The sequence below is a fragment of the Temnothorax longispinosus genome, chromosome 6 (genome assembly GCF_030848805.1).
Source record: "Temnothorax longispinosus isolate EJ_2023e chromosome 6, Tlon_JGU_v1, whole genome shotgun sequence".
Lineage (NCBI taxonomy): Eukaryota > Metazoa > Arthropoda > Insecta > Hymenoptera > Formicidae > Temnothorax > Temnothorax longispinosus.
The window spans coordinates 19,941,902-19,964,573 of NC_092363.1; the positions used below are offsets into that span (position 1 = coordinate 19,941,902).

Genomic DNA, 22,672 nt, shown 5'->3' on the forward strand with positions numbered 1-22,672 from the left:
GTTTCTGAATAATTATTTAACACTTTCACTGCCATGTCGTATATATATAAATAACGCTTTTTTTAAGCATTTTCATAGAAAACGAATTTTCGTTTAATTCGTATTTGTTGTTCAAATATTAATAAATTAATACTACAATTTTTAATAGAGTGCAATTATTGAAGGTGCGATTTATATTATAAAATATATTAAATTTGCGATTTTACGATCAAATTATTAATTTCAAACGTAATGTCATTTTGAAGATTCATCTTTCTAATTAATTGTAAATATAAATTAAATATAAGCTGAATCGTACAAGAAAACATGCGATTCAAATATTTCTTCTTAACAGATAAAAGCCACTGAGGTGCTAGAAAACCAAATATTAAAAAAGACCTTTTTCGAAAACGGGTCACGACAGAATGAAGGCAGGACAGCGAGATTACTTCCAAACCTTTATTCGTACAGAGCTGTCGGCGTACATTAGAAATTGTGTAAGGTTTGTCACCGTTTTTCGAAGAAAATAGTGAAATTCGTTCTTAAGAGTATGCTCCAACGTGGACGATTCGAGCGAGAACGATTGGAGCGTCAGCGCGGGCGATTTGCCTTTATACAAGTACGAATATTACACGCCACGACAATATAGTTTACATACATTAAAAATGATGAGCTTTAATTACAGGATGGGCGATTGATAGACGTATCCACATACGTATCGGCGTAATCGGAACGTCCGCGTCGATGCGTACATATCATACGTGTACCGATTAGGATGACGCGAGCGATGTGTATGTACGGAGCAATTTTATCGGGCACGGAGAGGTGCCTTCATTTTAAATATATATATATACATATACGTATGTACATAATATGTAACAGACATAATGTACATAATGATATACATATATATACACACACACACACGCACACATTTGTTTGCGATGAGTGACGGCGAGCTCCCGGTGAGAACTCGCGCGTCGCGCGGTCTTTACTTATCTTACTTTCGTGCCGAGAGCTAAAGTTGACCAGAAATCTCGCGTCCTATATATCGGCGACGATTCCTATAAACTTTTGCGTCGCGGGTCGTTAAAACTCTTAACTGCTAATAATATATTTAGTAGTTATAGGGCGAGAGAAATGAGACGATCGGCGTGAGGCGTGAGACGAATGCGCGGGCTCCGACGAGAACCGGAGGCAGAGAAGTATAACGAGGGGAGAAAAGAGACCGGAGGGGTGGTAAGAAGAAAAAGAGAAATAGAAAAATTCGGGAAACGCGGGACGTATATCACTAGAGGTGTCAACACACGATAATAACGTCGGGAGCAAAACCGTAGATGAGAAAGTAGCCAGTACGCGTCTTGGCAACTCCGTCCGCCTGTATTCTACCTTGAACACGCAAGAACGTTTGAGGACGAGGTCCGCAAATATGACAAATCCAACTCCGGTTTGCGACATCGAGCGAACGCGAAAGATGAGATACACTCGCGATTCAGTCGTTTAACGATGTCTACGGTCAGATATTCGTTATCCTATCGCTATCGAGAACTCTCGTCAGTCTTAGCCGAGAAAAAGCCGAGGAGAGTCGCGATCAACGGAGCGAGGAAAGGTGGCTATCTTTCTCTCTTTTTTCTCTCTTCCTTTCTCTCTCCCTAAGTAACAATCAGAACGCCGCGAGGTGGCTAATTCCGCCTCTAATGTCACCACGAAGAACGATCAATCGTGTAATGAATATAAATCAAGAAGAAGAAGAAAAACCACAACCACGAGCCTCGACAGTTTGAATCCTTCTCGCTCGAAGCCCGGTCCTCGAAAGGTTTCGCGTTTCCGCCGTACAATATACAGTATATCACCAAACCGGTGACGTTTTTTTTTCAATGATAACAGTAATACTAACAATAGTAGCGATGACGATAATAATAATAATAATAATAATAATAGTAATAATATATTATCAATAATAATAATTTATTATCGTCCGCAGCGACGACGCGTCCATCTGTGCGCTTCTTCACGAAAGAAAAAAAAATATATAATGTGTATATATATATATATATATATATATAACTATATATTTATATGTAGAATATCTCTCCTCTGTTATATATCGTCGCGTGCGTGACGGATATTTACAATAATTACTTAACTCTCGCGAGATTACTGGATTCCCCGGTGGCGTAAGTTTCATGCGTGTTCCGGAGGCGAACCTTCTTCGCTCCGCGATTCCTTCTCGCGCACGAGCCACTTTTCGCTATCATCCCCTCTCTGCAGATTGGAAAGAAAGGAAGGGAAAAAGTCTCTCTTTTTCAAGGCGGTATTCCGCGAAGTATTTCTTCGAGACGCCTTCGCGGGGCGGGGTGGCTCGCGCGAGAGGAGTTTCAGCGGTAGCGCTGCTCCGTGATTATTCGCATCACGAAGCGCACCGCCGCGCAACCCGGCACACAGGCACAATTAACGCTCGCTTCATCGCGGCGGCCTCCGATCGCGAAAGTTACGTCACTGCTCGAAACCGTCATCGCTTCGTTTCGTTTCCGCAGAGGCACCACTCGACACCCTCGTCGATTCGCTTCAAGGAGTCGAACGACCCCTCTGGTCAACCCTCTCCTTCGTCCTCCCCACCGTCCGATTGTCTCCCACGTGCTCTCTTCGCTGTGCATCTTCGCCGTGATCGTCGAATGACCGGGTATGCAGGGTTCGCAGCGGCGAGTCGCAGCCCCGAAGAATTCACCGGAGACCAAGAACGGCGCGAGTAGGTTTCTTCGTTCCTCGTTCGTTCTGCGCGATAAGGATAGACACACACACTCACACACACATGCATCCAATTACTTTCTCTCTCTCTCTCTCTCTCTCTTTCTCTCTGTCTTTCTCTCCAGCATATACAAGACTGTCGAGGACTTTCCCTCTTTCTCTCTTGCGACTGTCCGCAGGATAAACGCGAGCGCGCGCGGACGGACTGTGGCATCATTGAGCGTTCCAGGTACGAGTGACGGTCTTTTTCTCGTCGAACCGGACGTTCCAAGCTACGGAGGATTCCGTCGTTCGTGGCTGATAAGGGGGACCGGGTACCTAATCTCCGCGTGCGATTGGGTACCTAATTTACGTGGGTTCTCTTATATCGCGGGCAGGATACGGCGTCTTGGAAGCTAAGGGGATTCCTGATAAAGGGACCGTTTTTGTGTCACCGGAGGGTTGATCGCTTCTGACGATACAATATATGCACCTCTATGGAAGATGTGGAAGAATTCCAAGGCAACAATCTTCACTATCAGAGACAAAACTCGATTGAACATGTCACAGAATGATGGATCGATAGCTTTCGCTCGTAGGAACAGATTAATAGGACTGGCTTTTGCGTATAGATTGAGAGATTGTCATTAGCTCGGCTTCGATCGGAAATGTAGATTGTTGCCTTCATTTGCCTGTACAGTCGAAGGACACGACCGTCGAGTTTGTCGGATGGAAGAACGTACCATCAAGCGAGAGATCTTCACGTCAGAAAAAAACAGACAAAATAAGAAGGAAGAAAAATATGAGAACAAGAAAGAGAAAAATAGAAAAAGAGGTGGAACGCCATATCGGCGCGGAAAAGAGGTAGGAAGAAAAATAGCGAGAAAAATAGCGTCTGAAAATGGCGAGAGAGAAGGGTGAAAAAGAGACGATAAGATGAAACGAATGCAAACCTAAATACATTAAAAGCGAACGCTCAAATTTGTCTTTTTTTTTTTTATATTAATGAGACTCTCGAGAAGATCGACTGACCTTTTCGGTTATATGTCGAATACGATCTTAATCGAAAAATCTCGCTCGAAGACCTTCAGGCAAGTCTTGATTACTTTCGGAAGCATGAGCGATGTGATTGATTGAATTACTTGGGATTGGGAAAGGGCTGCGTGGCCGTTAGATTGCATTATGTGCGTTAACACGCTCCCGAGGCGTTAAGGGATTAAAAAGGGACTACTAAAGGCAGCCGCTCCTCTACTTTCTCGCAATCAGTTATATCGCATCGTTCCTCGCTCGGGTATAGGAAGCTAAAGCTGAGTTGCGCCGACGGTTCGAGTCAGCTAATCTTTTACTCGAGTTTTATCCAATACAAGGTGTTAAATGAAAGGAGAATCTCTATTGATTTCGGTATATATCCAATCATTCCAGGTTTCGACTAGCATCAGTTCTTTTTTTCTTTTTCCAGAAAAAACGTTATTTAAAAAACCGTTTATTTTTCATATTAATACTAAACATAATCATGGCTCGTAATAAAGTGCCGATCAAGAGCCGTTCTTATAGATTTTAAAGTGCAACTGCAAATGATACCTTGTACAGACAAAGGGAGAAGAGTGGGAGTCTCTCTCTCTCTCGATCGAGATTAGCGCTGACCGACCTTGGCGCAATCGGCTTTAAGAAGGCACAGTCGTTGAGTTAAGAACGTGTTAATATGCGGCTCCAGACACTAGAAGACAAAGAGTTTCCCAAAGCCGTTCGTTCGCTTCGCTTTCGTCGGCCTCGGGACGACGACCCCGACTCGAACGACCCCTCGCGCGCAGCGATCTTGCGGAGAAGGGAGAAGAGAAGATGGAAAAGAATAAAAGCGGCGGCGAGGTGGTGGCAGCGCGTCTACTCAGCGATCGGGGGGAGTTCCCCCGAACTGCAGGTTGGCAGGTAGATAAGTCGTTATCGAGTGCGTTGCTGCTGCTGCCGTTCATGTTGTTATTACAGCGCTCTATACGAAGCACAAGCGCGCCGGGTTATTTTCACGCTTTCGTTCGTCTTTGCATCTTTTTATTTTCTTTTGTTTGGGTCTTTTGTTTGTTAAATTTTCGGGTTGAGCTTTCCTCGCGCGCACTCGGTGGCGGCGGCGACGGAGTGTGGGATTACGCCTGTCGACGACTCACTCATTTATTTGGCCGCCCACTTGTCGACGACCACCTCATTGACTGCAACATAACACACACACGAGAACGATTAACGAGCGGCGGAGACCTAAATGGCGAACTAAAGAGGGAGAAAAAAAATGACGGCTGTTTTAGCAGCGTTCCCCGGCATCTTCCTCTCGACTTCGGCGATCTGAAACGATCGGTCCTCGGATTAATCGGACTAACTGGGTGCAGCAGCTTGCTCGAACGAATGTACGGATCTCCTTCGAAAAGGAATGGTCACGAGATCGTTGTAGTTTCGAATTGACGCCGATCGGCTGACGTATGTGCAACTATCCCTTTTTGTAAAAAGAGGAATATTGCGTTTTGACGCTCTCGCTGTTACGAGCAGCTACCCTTTCGGTAATGGAGCAATGACTAAAATTTAATGAATAAAAATGAAACTGTCGAACGTTTCAAATAAAATCAATATCCTTATTTGCTTATCATCACAATCATGACATCGTTAGAAATCTACTGGCGCATGAATAACACGAGCAACGATATCGAATCAGAGGTGGACGAGAGTCCGATACTCTGATCGCCATAAAACTACACTCGTACATTCGTTCCCTTTTCTATTTCTTCGCCATCCCGCGGGAGATCGATGCCGATCTTGAATGCCGATCGCCACGCAGACGAACGTGCGCGTGCATTGCACATTTCGCGTTCGTGGGCCCGGTGGTGGTGCTTATTGCGGTGCGTGTGGGGTGTCGGTGGGAGGGTATACTTTGTGGTTTCATTCGGGAAATATTCGATAGTTTTTTTTTTGGGCTGTTAGGTAAAGACATCTCCAGTCCCTTCGAGCAGCTCGAGAGTGTAATGTGCTGTGGGTGTCGCCGATTTCTCGGCTGCGGCCGATTAGGTGTTTCTCAGATTCGCCCTACGTCCCCTCGAGCTTTATTTCGGCGTCACCGGCGGTGCCACTGCAATCATACGAGGGTAACATTTATTATTTCACTACACGCTGAGCTACTATCCTCGCTGGTTCAGCTACGATAGGCCACACGCGCCTCTCCAACTCTACGGATGCAGCTGCTAGTCGATGCAAGCCTTGGCGATGATGAGGTGTTAGCGCAGCGGTGTGAGCAGCGCGCTTAATCGCGAAAGAATCAAGTATTTGACATATAAAAAACAAGCATATGTGTGCATGTACATGTGTGTCTGTACAGATAAGCAAATATGTTACGACGAACCCTTAAAGAACGAAGTATTTGTACATATGGATCGTACGCAAATGAATGAAATGTGTAATATATAACAAATTACAGTAAAGATATTGAAATGCGATATTAATTCTATTTTACGTGGCTGAAATGTGCGCGCGCGTATTGTAGAACAGGAGAAGCCCCACAGTCCTCTGACAATGAGTTCTTTTTTTCGGAATGCACATTAATTAAATGAACAAATTATAAACATTACGTGATGAAAAGGAGACCGCAATTTTTTCCATCGGCAAACGAAAGAAATTGCTTCGGCCCCGTAAGTCGCTCGTTTGCGGAATGCAGTTCGTGGACGGCGTGTGTGTGTCGTGTTACAGCGTAACAGCTAACGTTAAACGTTAATCTCGTTAGTCTTAAAATTGACAAATTCAACATTACCTGTGTCATCCGTACGTATGCGCCCGTAGTCGTCCTCGAAGACCGCTCTCACCCCGTGACTGTACAGTTTGGCACACCAGCAGGCAGGGGGAAGTTAGCAAAAGGGGGTGGGTGTCGAAGTCGATGTGTCGGGGAATGTTTTCGATAGCCTCCGATTTTAGGACTCATTCCGGATCGACACGACAGTTATCACATCGGTCTTTTTTCCAGTGAACGCATGCAAAAAACTTCAAACAACAAATCTCGAGGGGTCGGGGGGGGGAAAGAAGATAGGGTACACCACAGTATATAGCCATATAGTAGATAATAAAAAGATTCGTCGTGTACGCGCGATGTGTCGAGAAATTCCGGCATCACGCGTGTTTTATTTTCCGAAATCTTGCCTCCACACACACAGTGCGACAGTGGTGAGCTGTACAAGATGGTCCCCAAATCCTTTACGAACTTTTCGATTTGTTACGTCGAAAAATTATAAGGGTTATACAAGCAGACAGCTGCCTTAATCATTGAATAAGTAGGCCACAGTGTGCGCCGTTTGTGATTTTTTTTATTATACTAATTTGCATTTTATTATACTAAAATGTTTTTTCATATGTTTTTTACACATGTATATTTTGGAATTGATTAATCTTCTCATTTGTTTTAAATTTCGAGCTGAATAATTGTTGCTAAAAGTATAATTCCGTCATCTTATCTATAACTTTAAAAATATCGTTTCGTCAAAGATTCAATATTTTATTATTTACGAAAAAAAAATTAGAAATAAAGTAGGAATTTAATTTTTCTTCTAAATTTTAAATGTATATTCAGTAATTTCATGTAGCTCAAAATCTCTAACTCTGACCCACCAACGTTTGAATGTCTTAAGCCAGCTATGGTCACAATGAACATTCGGAATGTGGTAGGGTGGATAACTGACAACGAGAGAGAAAAAAGTCGAAAAGTTAAAGTGGGTTTTAGGCAGGAACTAACCGAACACCTATCACGACAGTGTCGTACTAAGCGTTCGATTTTTTTTTTTTTTCGATGGCAATAGGCTGTCGGATTTAAGCGAGAATTATTACGTCGATTAGTAGGTCAACCGTCGGAGGATCGAGAAACGCATTAGTAACACATGATTCTTTTATTATAACAAGTAATGCATTATATATCATTCCGTCGTCATATTCTCTCACTTGTTATAATGGTCGCTCCGTACGAACTCAAATTGAATACACGACAAAGGTAAATCGGACGATAAATAAAACAAATTGCGAAACGCCGACACGGCGCGATAATTACATGATAACGTAATTGTACTTATCGTATATGCATATAGACTGGATCGTAACACGCGCAACAGTCGGATTCGTGTATACAATTTCTCTTTATTCCTTCTGTTTCTATATTATCCGTCTCGTCTCTATGAAAATCTGTTTCACACCCGGAATTATATATTCTATTATCTTCCGCCGCGGAGCGACGTCCGCGGCGAGTGTATATACTCGAAATCACTCGATGTCATAGTATTTCCATAAGTTATTAATATTAATATTACTTCGTTATCGTTAGAGAAATAGGTACTTCCTGAAGGAAACGACGCGATTGTAGTCTCATCATCGCTGGACACCGCGTTCGATTATATATCAACGTCACACAAGGATCAATGATAAAATGTCTACCGACGAGCTAATTAATTCTCGGCGCACGTACAATTTACTTTATGGCAATCAATAAGTTATAATTAATAAATATAATACGCAAGGAGATAGAATAAATCGTTTCTTCCTTTTATGTAATTACAAATGGAGCAGGATTGCTAGGATTGCACTTTTTAATCAAGCAATCGCATCGATATTTGCGTGACGTCGCGCAGTATACTCTCGTCGTGATGGCACTACCCCGTCATTCTCGGTCAACGTAAAATACAATGCACACTCAAGTACTTAGAGATACATCGTGGACGAAGTTGGAGATCCGGATGCGAGGGAGCAACGAGCGACGAATCCCGAGGAAATCGTAAACCCGACCAACCCGTTAACAAAAAAGAAACAGAAAGAAAGCAACACGTCCGGTTTCTACAATTTAATTATAAATCTGCGTCTCTCTGTCGCTTCATCAAGATTGCTGGACTTTCGAAATCAACAATTCAGTAATTCACAGCTGTTCTTCGCGCGATTCTTTCGAGATCCGTTGCTCGGGGGGTCGTCTTGCATCCGGACTTCCCGATTAATTTCGTCGAACTCATTGAGCGTCATAGAGAACTGCATTAGACTCTTCACCGGCATTGATCCCCGCGCGCGTACCTGTGCTCCGATAACCGTGCCGGTTACCCAATCGCGCGTCCAAACAAGCGAATAATGCATCCATTGTTCTGTGCCACGGTGGGTAAACTTGATAATAGTAAGTGTTACAGGATATCTCGGGATTCGAAGATTATCTCTGAAGAAATTCGAGATTGGCCGAAAAATTTCAGTTAACATCAATGTCTATACGAGAAAAACAGGTCTAGGATCGTGAGAATGGTTATCCCTTTACAGGCGACAATTAAATATCGCATATGCCTCTCGATGATTTTTATTTCGCGCGAAACGCGAAAATTTACTCATCCACGAATAAAATTTTCTTTCCACTTTTCTCGACATTAACGACAAACGCATCGCGACACAGGTATCGAACGCGGGGCGCAAAGCCGGTAGCTTAATTATCCTCGCGCTAAAAATTAAACTGCGGAACGAAACACTACTCGAGACACAAGTTCGTTAGTGCGGCAGCGCTAACTCGTTCGGTCTGATTAAGTTTTAATTATGCCCATACCAAAGTATCACGCCTTAACCGTTACTAATTAATTAATTAATTATATTACAATGTCGCGCGGCGCGGCCACGGCCGATTCTCCTGAAGCGCCTGGGTAGCGGCGCAATTAAATTATCGTGCGTCGCGCGCCGAAGAAGAAAGAAACAAAGAAGAAGAAGAAAACGCAGCGGACGCGTCCGCTCCTCGCCCGGAACACATCGTCAGTCTTGTTGCGTTTGCACGTGTTTTGCGGAGAAGCGTCTCGCGCGCTGCGTTTCGCGCGCTGAATCGCGAACGGCCGAATATCACGGCGATCTCTATACGAAGATCTGGATGACACCTTGGATCCTGCGCTGCCGGCGGAAGCGAGAACCGCTTAAATCCGCCGTCTCTCGCGAGACGATACTCACTGAGAGAAATAATTATTTTTTTCAAAAAAAATTTTGTTGATTTAATAAAACCGGAAGATTGTATGTTGCCAAGCAGATGATTTGATTGGCTTAACAAAATATTTGTACAAAATATTTTGTTCTTTTTGACTATTTTGTTTGTTGACTATATTGATTTGTTCTTTTTAACTAAATATTTTATACTATCAATTATACATAATATAACATTAACTAAATATTTCTTTGAATAAATTTATTTTTAAAAACGTTAATGTTCTTGGTTCTCAACAAAATTATTTTATTGAGTTAACAAAATTGATCATTAACTTAAAAAAATGATTTTGTATGATAACATTTTCAGAATTCAATTATTTCATTTTGTTCAAATAATAGACGTGTACTTAATTCAATAAAATAAATAATTGGATCAATAAATTGAAAAATCAACAAAATTGTTTTGTTGATTCTACAATATTTTTCCCTCAGTGATAGTTCTTGCCGATTATTCTAATTTTTTTTGTGAACGTAAGCAGGAAGGCGAAGTTAGAAATATCGCTTCGTAAGAGACGACGGCTTTACGTCGACAAATGGGAAAGAAAGAATCGAGAAGCTGCCGTTTGTTTTCAGCACTAATCGATTTCAGTCTTCCTTCTTTGATTAGCGGTCGCTCTCGCCGACAGGATACGCTCCAAGGGATAAACTGACTAAATAGCCAGATGTATATTGAAGGCCCACGTACTCGTGACGACACCGATTATTCGTTTAGTTATGTGGCAGTGACCGAATTCGCGTTCACTCAATCGAGAAATATCCTCGACTAATAATTAGGGTACTAAAGTCGCTCCCAATACAAATACTTGAAAGATCGGCGATCATCATCTGAGACCGTGACGTTGGAAGTGAGAGAACAAACGGGGAGATCCCCTGTAACTTACACATGAACGAATGACTGTTTATTAATAAAATTATTACGGTCCGATGAAACAGGATTATCGCCGATCTTTAACGAAAAAAATTCTATACATGAAAAAAACCACTAGTCAAACTTTTTTTTACTACGCATTTAGCACATCTCATTCCTCAGATTTCTGTATTTCTGTCGACAAAAGAATCGACTTTTCCAATTTTATTGATTCAGTTAATCAAATTAGGTTGTTTATACACATGTCTTAAATATCTTTCAACATTTTAAATAATTTATCGGACGACTATATAAAAGCAAACTATGATTCTTCTGCGCGTTTGAAATTAAATATGAAAAGATTATCGGGAGCCGGGAATAGAAAACAGATGCGCCTAACTATCACTAAATATTATTATCAAGGACAAATTTATTTTTAAAAAATCTATGCGTCGTTTAATTAATTCTATGATTAATGTAGCTATTCGATATCACCATCAATAAAAATGATGAATTATATCCCGACAATGAGTGTGTTTGCGTTCGGAACACTGCTCAGATATTAAACCTGAACGAATTTACTAGAAAATCTATGGACTGCCCCATCAGTTTCGAGCGTACGAGAGAGGTAATGAGGTCAACTATTTTCCTCTGCTTAACGATCTGCCGTATCTTACACTTACGAGCCTTTGCAGTCCATATCCAGAAATTAGCGATACGCGAATCTGTTGCATCGCGTTAATGCATAAATCACACGTACGGGTTATACACATAGGAAACAGATGTTGTGTTCGCGAACCCATGCGAGAAATTAGAAGAAACCCCGCTGTGCCAATCGCGACGATTCTCACTAATTTTGTATAACGATCTATTTCATTATCTATCTAATAAAAATATATATCGATTATGTGGATATTTACAAAAGTTTACTTCACATTTGACGCATTTATTACAGATTTGTACGACGCAACATCTCGATCGAAGAATAAACTCACAAAGATATCATCTAATAAAAAATAAAGTTGTCTGTTCCGCATAAATGTTAAGAATATATCTCAGCATGAATATGAAAGACGCGCGAAGTTAAAAATGATGGATTGATCGCGTGGCACAGCAGAGGACAGTATAATTGAAAAGAATAGATTACAACATAAAAGGATCTTACGAAACGTGCTGTGTTAACTATACCGTGCATGCATTATCTCTACGGGAAGGAAGACACGGTATGCAGGATACAAAATGAGATCCGTTAGTGCGAAACCCTCGCATTTCCTTGAAATTTCAGCAAACGCTCAGCCCGCTCCAGTTCTGACTTCAGAGTAGAAAGAGGCACACCAGACACTAAGAATTCATTAATAAACGTGATTTATAACAAGCAACATTGAAAGCAACCAAAAAGAAGTGTAAATGTAAAGGGATTTACTAAACAAGATTGTATGCTAATCGCGTTAACCGAATATTGTGCTAATTTGTTGCGTGCGTGCATTAAACTGAGCCTGAAAATAAAATCAGGAGACAAAATATAATACTACTACTACTGTCCGTTCCATTTGTCTTTCTGCCGAATGTTTTATTGTCTTCGTTGTGTAAATGTGCGTATCACTTTACGAAAATGATACGTCGCAAATGCGTTCGTTTGCGCCGAAACCGAAGTTACTAATTCCCGGTATGGTTAGCGGGCGAACTACTTTGTACTTTCCAAAAATCGACCAAGATCAATAATACGCTTCGAACGTGCAAAGATATATAAAAAGTTCATGTCGTAATATTATTAATCGGCGAGAAACACAGACGGAAGACATGCATAAATTAATGTGGGTCTTAACTGTGTTAGTGCACTATCAGAATCTGCTACAATTACCAAATAATTTATCTGTTGCTAATTATACCGAAACGTGCATGACGATAAACAAAAAGTGCATAATAGTGCAATAAAAGGAAGAGGATTGGGACGTCAAACGTATCGGAAAGAACATCTATAAACAGTTTCGTGTTTTGTTGCAGAGGAAATTCAATGTTCAAAAGGCACTCGTAGAAAATAATTTAACGATCACAATCTTTGATTTACGACGGGGTCTCTCTTAGATCACTCGATGCCACTCGAAACCCGTGATCGTTGAGCGACGTCAGGGTACGGTGTGTGATGCGGGCATGGTGGGCCTTGGTGGCATATTTCATATATGATCGTACTAACACCATGCACAACAGTCAAACTTGTTAAAATCTCACTTGAACGCACTCTGTTAATAACTTATCTCGCGCCTTCCCGCGTCACGGTGGGAAGAGCTTCGGTTAAATGCAAATTGTGAGTCCAAGGATCTAGTCGCGGATGCTTTTCCATAGGAAAAAAACATCGTCTGCTAGACTAATATTATTATTTCACGGACGTTCTATATGGGACAGATATGCAACAGTCCAAAGAACACAGCCCACATTAGAACGATCCAATGCACGGTGTAAATTGGATTCTCACCGTCTGTGATCTTTCTGGCAATGAACTTCAAGGTTTCGTCGAGAAGTACCACTGGAATGGAGAACTTCATAACGGTAAGCCATTCTTCACCCGATAGCGGGGTCACTTGGAATACGGACTGAAACACAAAAGAGTTAACGATTACAATTTTTGCGCTTCAAATTGAAAGAATAAGGTCCTCGGTCATTCGCTTCTGCAGTCTTAATATAAATATTTACTTACCGAAAGAACTTCGACGTACAGGATGACGAAATGGAGTGTGAAAGAAAGAGCCATGGATGCGATGAGCCACATGTTGGACCAAGGCGGCATGCTGATGAGCGACTGATTCTCAGACAAGCTATAGAGAAAGAAACATAGATTTTATTATAATCCTGAAACCGCGATTCTTATGTAAAATATATTACGAATATTTTTCTCACCTGTTCATGGCATTTAACATTTCAATAGTGACCAACACAGAGAGAGCCATAGTCATGGGATGAGGATCAGCGAAGATCTTGCAGTTAATACCCTTGAACTCGGGTCCGCCACCAATACATGCCAAGTGATGAGTCTATATTTTGTGCAAATAATAGATGTTAATTAAAGAATAATTACTCAAATTTTCAAATAATTATGAACATAACCAAATTTTTGTCAAAACTTACAAGTTGGTAGTAATTCAGTTGAGGGCCGTTCGGACTGTACATGAACCACCAAGCAGCCGACCCGACAGTGGCAGCGCCTACATATCCACCAATAGCCATATAACGGAAAAACAGCCATCCGGAAATTAAAGATTCGTCAGCTTTACGAGGAGGCTGTAAAAAAAATCAATAAAATAAATCAATAAAACTTGCATTTAATGACACATGGCAGTGCATCTTTTTAATTGTTATATTACTTTGCTCATAATGTCTAAATCGGGTGGATTGAAACCGAGAGCGGTAGCTGGAAGACCATCAGTGACCAAGTTGACCCACAGAAGTTGGACCGGAATCAGTGCTTCGGGAAGACCAAGGGCGGCGGTCAAGAATATACTGTGAAATAATATAGAAACATGGATAAAAATTGAACTCTAATCTTCCTCATTGCCCTCATATATCTCGTACATACCTGACGACCTCGCCGATGTTGGAAGAAATGAGGTAACGGATAAATTGTTTCATGTTATTATAGATAGCACGGCCTTCCTCTACAGCGGCTACGATGGAAGAGAAATTATCATCCGCTAATACCATCTCCGAAGCTGATTTCGCGACTGCAGTACCAGAGCCCATAGCAATACCGATTTCAGCCTTCTTCAAGGCAGGGGCATCGTTCACACCGTCACCAGTCTGTAGAAATAAAACAATGCAACATTATTTTGTGATCTTTTTGAATTAACTCTTTCAAATAATAAATATATTTTTTTTACATTAACGTAATTAATATTACAATAATAGAACGTTGGAAAGTTCTACATTAGAGTAATCGTTTGTCAAATAAAAGATCCGGGTTTGATTCTCGGAATTATCACTCCGCATATATAATATTAGAAATTTTGAGTGAGAAAATATTTCACTGTGATAGAAACAAAGTATCTGAAACATGTATTCAATCGCAAGGTAACTGGAAATAAACAAATCGCAATACTGTATCATCTCTTGTCTTGCAGAATGAAAGTTGGATAAGAGACTTACAAACTTTTTCTAAAAATAAAAATAAATTTCTAAAGTAAAAATTTCTAAAATAAAAATTGCAATTGTAAACCAAGGGAAAATTAAACTCTATATAAGATGGTTCTTTCGGAAGCCAAGGCTCGACTCGGGCTGTAGTGCATTGATGATAATGATAAATGTTAGAATAATATGACTTACCATAGCAGAAATTTCATTCATGCTTTGTAAGTACTCCACGATCTTCGACTTATGAGCCGGTTCTACGCGAGAGAAGAGGCGAGCTCTGGCGCAAGCCGCTTTCTGCTCTGCTATCGGTAGATCATCAAATTCACGTCCGGAGTATGACTTGCCAGTGGTATCTTCGTCCTCACCGAAAACTCCGATACGTCGGCAGATGGCTTCGGCAGTGGCTTTGTTGTCGCCGGTGATAACGATTACACGAATGCCGGCGGCGCGGCACCTAACAATTGAATCAAACACTTCTTTGCGAGGTGGATCAAGCATGCCCACTACACCTACGAACGTGAGATCTTTCTCGTATATGTAGAATTTAGTGGAGTCGCCCAGATCCATATCGTCAGGCTTCATCGGGTGATCAGCAGTAGCGAGAGCGAGGCAGCGCAGGGTATCCCTACCGGTTCCGTATTGGCGGGTCAGATCCAAGATGCGATTCTTCAGGGTTGAAGTAAGAGGAACCTTCTGACCACCGACGCGGCAATGTGTGCACCTATCCAATACACCTTCCGGCGCACCCTTGACAAACAGTTTTGGCCCACTTCCCAATTTCGATGGCTTCAGAGGCACGCAGTACGATGACATGGATTTACGATCACGAGAGAATTCCAGCGTGAATTCCTTCTTCCACTTTGTTTCCATATCCTGCCTAGTGACAATGGCGCCAGCTCGACGATCCAAACCGCTCTTCGGGACTCCGTACGGATTGATTTTCTCAGCGAGAACGATCAAGGCGGTCTCCGTGGCTTCGCCGACCTTCTCAAATGCCTGCTTGAATTCATTAAAATCGATAGCAGAATCATTGCACATGATACAAATTGTACTGATCTCTTGCAATGTTTCGTAATCTTGTCCTTTAATCTTTTGTCCTCTCAAGAAGATCTCGCCGATAGGTTCATAAGTCGACCCGGTGATTTCGAATTCGTGGAAACTGCTATCGTTACCCTCAATCTTGTCAAAGATGAACATTCTGTAAATATTTAAAATTATGTATAAATTAAAATTTCTGCTTAAATATATCATCAAGAAAAATAGAGAAAGATCCTTATATAGTGTTTATTAAAGATTAATAAGTCAAATCTACATCAACGTTATAGTATTCTTGTTTGCTTAATCCTCTTACCGGCTAACGGACATCTGGTTAGTCGTCAAAGTGCCAGTTTTGTCGGAGCAAATGACGGACGTGCAACCTAGAGTCTCTACGGACGGCAAAGATCGTACAATGGCGTTCTTCTTGGCCATACGCCTGGTGCCCAGGGCCAAGCAAGTCGTGATTACAGCGGGCAAACCTTCGGGAATAGCGGCTACAGCGAGAGCGACGGCAATCTTGAAGTAGTAAATGGCACCCTTGATCCAGGAACCGCCGTGAGCCGGATCGTTGAAATGGCCAATGTTGATCGCCCACACGGCAACGCAAATCACGGAGATAACTTTCGACAGCTGTTCGCCAAACTCGTCCAACTTCTGCTGCAATGGCGTCTTGATCTCCTCCGTCTCCGACATCTCCGTACGGATCTTACCGATAGCCGTGCTTAAGCCAGTTCCAATAACGACCCCGCGAGCCTTTCCAGCGGCGACATTGGTACCAGAGAACAAAATATTCTTCTTATCCTAGAGGAAAAGCAAAACAGAATTTATTAATAAACGTTCTCAAGAGTCATGATCAAATATCACATAAATAAACTATGCAAGCCCCTATGAATGAAAGTTGTTTGCAATTTTTATCGAATATAAACTCTCATTTCAAAGGTATGCCGTTGATATTTGCGAGATGATGCCTGAGAAAAAGTAGCGGAAATGTTTTTATACAGCTGCAACTTTTTACCTGATTGACAGCGCGTGGGTCGGGAACAGGGTCGGTGTGTTTGATCACGGACACCGATTCCCCAGTCAGAATGGACTGGTCGATCCTGAGGGTAGTCGAGAAGATCTTGGTCAGACGGATATCGGCCGGGATCTTGTCGCCGACCGACACCTCCACAATATCGCCGGGCACGATCTCTTTGGCTCGAATCCTCTGGACACCCGATTTGTCACTTCGTACAACTTTACCCATCTCGGGTTCGTACTCCTTGAGCGCCTCGATCGCAGACTCGGCATTTCGTTCTTGCCAGACACCGACCACGGCGTTGGCAATGAGGATGAGCAGGATGACGAAGGGTTCGACGAAGGCCGTGAACGCATCCTCGTGCTCTTCAAATAAGGCTAATACCTGACGAGGAAAAAAAAACACTAGATCAGAGAGACTTACAGAATATACTAAAGAAATTCAATACATTGAGCCTATGTTTCTCAGCAGATTGAATAATTTCACATTGTCGCCTTTTCGTTCACATTGTCGCCTTTAAATAACAGTTCAGCTAATTAAAACTCTGTGGAAAATGAGCACCAAGTTAATTAATAAGAAAATATAAGCAGTTTTCTCTCTTAGTCATTGCAGCGATATTAGCTAATATTTCAAATTAATATATTTAAAAAAATACATATAAAAATGTATGTTAGGAAATCAAAGATAAATTTTCCAAGACATAGATGTACTGCTAAAAAATTTCTTTTCTCTAAAAGCTATTATATCTATAAACGTACTAAACTACATACTTTATTTCCACAATTTATAGATCAAACTCCATAATGAATGTTACATATTTCTCTTATGCGCTCAGAGAAAATCAGATCACCACGGCTACTTGAAATCAATATGCTATTTTTTCACCTCTCATGGAAGATATATTTAGCCTCATTTACCCTTGAACCCCCGTAAACATATAATTACGGTACTTTTCGCAAAGCGGCATACACCGGAAAATTCGACAAGAATTCACAAGAAAAAGGAACATCACGAATTCACATTTGGCATTCTCATAGTTTTTTTAAAGATTAGATCATGAAACACTTTTAGTTCATAAACCATAATACCAAATGATAATACCAATCATGTATATCTAATAAACTTAATTTGCATTATACTAGATTTTACTTTTTCGAAGATGCGTTTGCTTTGCAAGAAGTTTAATTGTTATGCAAATTTCTATACCACAGTTTAAATTTTATAAGATATTATTTATAATTTTTCAATATGATATCTGTCGCAGCTTATACTTACAAAAGAAATAATAGCAGCTAATAGAAGAATCTTAACTAGAAGGTCATCGAACTGTTCCAGAACGAGTTGCCAGATGGATTTTCCTGTAAGCGAAAAATAATTCGTCAATAATTTCGCGCGATGCGAGATAAAATATGAAAAGGTTTAAAGAAAACGTGAGTTTTTATTAGTATAAATATTTTTCGTATAAGTTTTATATTCGATATACACTTGTCCCTCGATTTACGTGGAGCATTCGTTCCATGTGTTGTAAATATAAAAATATTTATTTTACATTTATTTTGTTTTATTTGCACGAAGTCCAGTAAAGTAAATTTCTTATCATTTATGTGAATAAACTTAATGTGCTCTCCACAAGTCAATAAAAAGTCAAAATAATGTAACAAGTACAATCAGATAAGAATTTTTTGTTCATTGATATATAATAATTCAATAAATATCGTAGAAAGATATATTTTCTGATCGCGTACAACTGAGATCGCGTATAAAAAGTACCGCGTAAATCAAGGGATGAGTGTATATATTCGAAATTTAATTTCACGAACAACAATTTTAATATTATTTATCTGATATTTAACTTAAAAATTATTGCGACAAATTGGCATAAAACTTAAATATAAAATTTATAAATTGCAAAACTCTTTTAATCTCAAAAATAGCACCTAATCTCTTCTTAAATAATAATAACACAAATACTTAATCCGATATGCTATGATCGTATAAATATATCGCTGTTAGTTTTTAATTATACAAAAAAAGCGAATCTATTAATTATAATGTATAACGATGAAATCAATACGGAATCAGATTAACAATACCTCATTGTAACACGACCTTGCATTATTATTAGCAACATAATAATGTTTGCAAATAGAATATCTCATTTACATATAGTTTTATGTCTCGGGAAAAAATTTCTTTCAAAAAAGAATCATGAAATCATTGCCGTAAAATTGTAAGAAAAGCTGTTGTGACTCATCTTATAATGTAATAAAAATGTATTTAATAACTAACATATATTACGTTTACATTTCTTATAAATCTTGTCATATAAGCGTAGTGATGTCACAAGTTCAGATCAAGAATTATTTTATCCTTACGCAGAAATTATAAAACTATTCTTCTTTATTCTAGTTTACTATGTACTAAAACAATTGAAAAATTAAGTAAATTGCAATTCCAATGCGATATTTATACGTGCTAATCTACAGATTCTATTTTAATCGAAAGCAACACGTGTTTCGTACATACGAGGAGCTAATTTGGTGTCGTACGGAAAGATTTTCGTCGCAGATCTCAACGTGCGAACACGTTGTCGTATTGAAGAAACATATTCTATAGTATATGCGTCAGGAAAGAATAAAAATTATAAAGTAGTCAGGGGCAAGCCCTGGGCGTCCTTGATGGTTGGCGCCTTTTGCCTGCACGCGATTGACGTCATTACTCCACGGTTGACGATTTCATTAATTGTAATTTACAGCAGCCGCCAAAGAACGAAAATTCGATTGCTGAATTATGTAAGTAGCGCTCCCTTTCTCCGTTTCTTCCCATTTTCCTCGCGCCCTTCTGCTTTAATTAAGTTGGATCACGTGTCTCTTTCCTCTTCTTTAATAGCATTGCGAATTTTTGGAAATTGCAAACGACAAAGTAATAAAGTTTCGATGGTAAAATAATATTTCTTATTGTAACAAGGATTAGCAAGAATAACGACAGTTGATTCTTAGATCAAGCAAAAAATTAGATCAAGTAATAATAAATAAAATGTGTGTCGATAGAAGTTGCAAATTGTAACAATTCATTCGCAAGTCAGAAGAAAAATACAAATAAAAAATAATTTATAAACATAATTTCCAAAATGGGCCTCTCTTTAAACGATTAACTGAACAATTAAGTAATAAATAGAAATAGCCGCAGTTTTACATTAAAAATCATTTGTAATTGGATAAATGTATATAGCCGACATTACCGTAAAAATTAATGAATTTAGGCACTTATGTTAGCAACATATGCCGTTGCATGAATATAATCGCGCTGGCTCAAAGTACCGATAACGTACAACATTTAATTAGAAGTTACTATTTCCAACGTCTGTTAACTTCTAACTGACCGTTAACTTTTCAGAATAGCCAATAGAAGTTGGCTATTTCATTAATTAACGGTCAGTTGAAAGTTAACAGACGTTGAAATAGTGGCCCTATAAGCAGAATCAATAAAATTAAAATTGAAATAGCTAAACACGTAATAATTGCTTAAAAAGTCAAAATTGCGTTATGCTAGTAAAATTCAATCCAAGCTGCGTAACTCTACTCTCAATCAATTAATTTACTGACTATGTTCACCTCACATTATTAATTTTACGAATCATATAAATTATATATCTAATTCCTACACACATACGGCATTAATGTGGCATATTAACACCACTTTTTGTGTCTTAACGCACGCCTTCCGGTAACGCAAACACGTTACACGCATGGCATACATTTCGTTACATAAATTGCACGTAATATCGCGGTGCACATTCCACCGCGTCTCGGAAATTAATATCGTGGCATGACAGTGCTGCAGAGACCAGCGCACATTTCTCCACGTCCTCCCTCTCTTCCCTCCTTACTCTCTCACCCACGTGTGCATACGTGCAACATGCTTCATTACCGGATTCAGCGTGTGACAATAGGCGTTGTCAATCGGCCAATAGAGCGTGGCGTATACACAGAGACCGGCGCGCACATGTGTGACGGAACGGAGCGCGGCAACGATTACAGGCCAGTTGTGCGTTCGTAACTGGCCGCGCGATTAATTTACGACAGGAATCTCATTAATACGACCTTGATCGCGCTCTCCTCCGACGCGTTTCAGGATTATATAAAGTGCGATAATAACGGCGAAACGATAAAATATAGTGTGTCCGATTGACTTCAACCCTTTCGCTTCAAAAGAGAGCATGCCTGTATATACGCGAATTTTTGTTCGCCGTCTAAATCCGCGAAGAAAGCAGCTTTCGTCATCACATCTTTCAGAAATCACCACGTGCAATTTGCCGGCCGAAAATATCGGATACTATTTTCTAGAAAGCCAAGTCTGAGTAATGCTAATTGCCACGAGATCAAGATCGTTGATTCAAATGACGGCAATTTCGCGAAGGAACGACGTCTATTCACTCGTGCGTGAAAAGAGATTACTTCTGTACGAGTTCGCTTCGCAAAAAATTGCGTATTACATGAAAAGTACCTACGTCTCTCACATTATCAGGTAAAAAAAAAACTTCACTTCTACGTTATCAGGACAAGTCGATGAGAACTCGTCGGAATTAGGATATTATTGCGTTCAAACGGTATTAATTCAATGACGCGCGCCACATAGCCTATCTTATCATCTATTTATCTCCGATAAAGCCGAAAATTATTATTGGCAAGACCGATCTTCCGATTAACCAGGTATTACAATAAATCATGCGTTTTAATATCACGCGGTAGGATCGACCTAATTTTCACGCAATTGTCATTCAGCAAAATGCATATTGATTACGCATGTATACGCAGCGATACAAATTGCACGTCTGCAATCGATCTAATCGTCAATGTCAGTTGTCACGCTTTTGAGCCGAATTAATTCCGACTTATCGAAGTCAATTCCGATAAAATCCGTGAAAATTTATCGCTCAATTTTCTTCTTTTTATTTTTTAATTCTAGTACAGTTTTTTAATTCACGAACGGTAACGCCGAGCCGAGAGCCGCAATTACGGCGGGTCGATCCGTCGCCGAAGGTCGGCGGGAAGATAGTGCAAGCCTCCGCGCGGGTCGAGTGCAATGCCGATGCAATTACGGCTGAGTCGAAGGCGACGTACGGCGCTACGGCGCTGACGTCTTTCGACATAAGTAAATGGGGCAAGTGGCCCAAGTACCCTGGATCCTGCAGGGATCCTTCTCCATAGCAGTCGTGCTATATATATTTCTTTCCACCGTTACATTATTTTACATCTAGAACGTTTTATGTACCAAGTGCTTCATCTTTGCTACTATTTCGCTCGCCTTTTGGTAGGTAAAAGTCCTTTCGGAACAAGAACATTTTGGAAAAGATTCAAAATGTTATTGTATCAAGTTATTGTATTAAGTTTATCAATTAGACTTTTAATTATAAAAGAAGAATAGAGTTTGAAAGAAACGTTTGCCAAAGAGATGATCGAAAAACGATAAGAAAATACTAATAAAAGATCTACGCTTGACATTACATTCAAAGAGCTCAAATATAAAAAGCATTCAACATAAAGTGTTGAAAATAAACATTTATTTTTTTTATATTCCGAATTTATCATATTTTTTGTATCTTATTTTCTATTCCTTTTTAAAAGAGGCAAGAATATGTTTAAAAAAAGCGTATACTCATTCCATGAACATTCATCTTTCACATTTTTTTTGCTTTGATTAATTGATGATTAAAGTTCCTGAATCTCGAATCTCCGCGCGAAGGTGCAAAGACGATTCTGGTGCTTTTGTCTTCTGCGAACGGCGGATTAAATCGATGTGTCGCATTCGCAAATGCATGGCAACGTAGCGTGTGCGACGCTAATTCTCAAAGCTTACGAAATTCCAGGAAATTCCAAGCTGGCCTACTTTGACAGCGGACCCGTGGCGAAAGTTGTTTTCCGCAGACCGACGTTTGTCGA

The 22,672-nt window shown here is 40.2% G+C and overlaps 1 protein-coding gene across 7 annotated transcripts in view; it reads right to left on the minus strand.

Annotated features, from left to right (window-relative positions):
- Nucleotides 1–424: 424 nt before the first annotated feature.
- The window catches only part of Serca (ATPase sarcoplasmic/endoplasmic reticulum Ca2+ transporting SERCA), a 45,952-nt gene continuing 23,704 nt past the window's right edge, over nt 425–22,672 (minus strand). For 5 of the 7 annotated variants that reach the window (XM_071780893.1, XM_071780894.1, XM_071780897.1 and 2 more), the window contains exons 4-14: nt 18,006–18,088; nt 16,728–17,114; nt 16,026–16,513; nt 14,867–15,872; nt 14,124–14,344; nt 13,912–14,047; nt 13,676–13,828; nt 13,448–13,581; nt 13,248–13,365; nt 13,026–13,143; nt 7,596–11,893 (exon numbers count right to left, since the gene is read on the minus strand). In XM_071780893.1, the coding sequence (XP_071636994.1) occupies nt 11,802–11,893; nt 13,026–13,143; nt 13,248–13,365; nt 13,448–13,581; nt 13,676–13,828; nt 13,912–14,047; nt 14,124–14,344; nt 14,867–15,872; nt 16,026–16,513; nt 16,728–17,114; nt 18,006–18,088 (2,936 nt within the window). In that variant the 3' untranslated portion in view covers nt 7,596–11,801. Of the gene's footprint in view, nt 5,813–7,595; nt 11,894–13,025; nt 13,144–13,247; nt 13,366–13,447; nt 13,582–13,675; nt 13,829–13,911; nt 14,048–14,123; nt 14,345–14,866; nt 15,873–16,025; nt 16,514–16,727; nt 17,115–18,005; nt 18,089–22,672 lie in introns of those variants that run through there. The other 2 variants (XM_071780898.1, XM_071780899.1) reach the window with 2 other exon arrangements.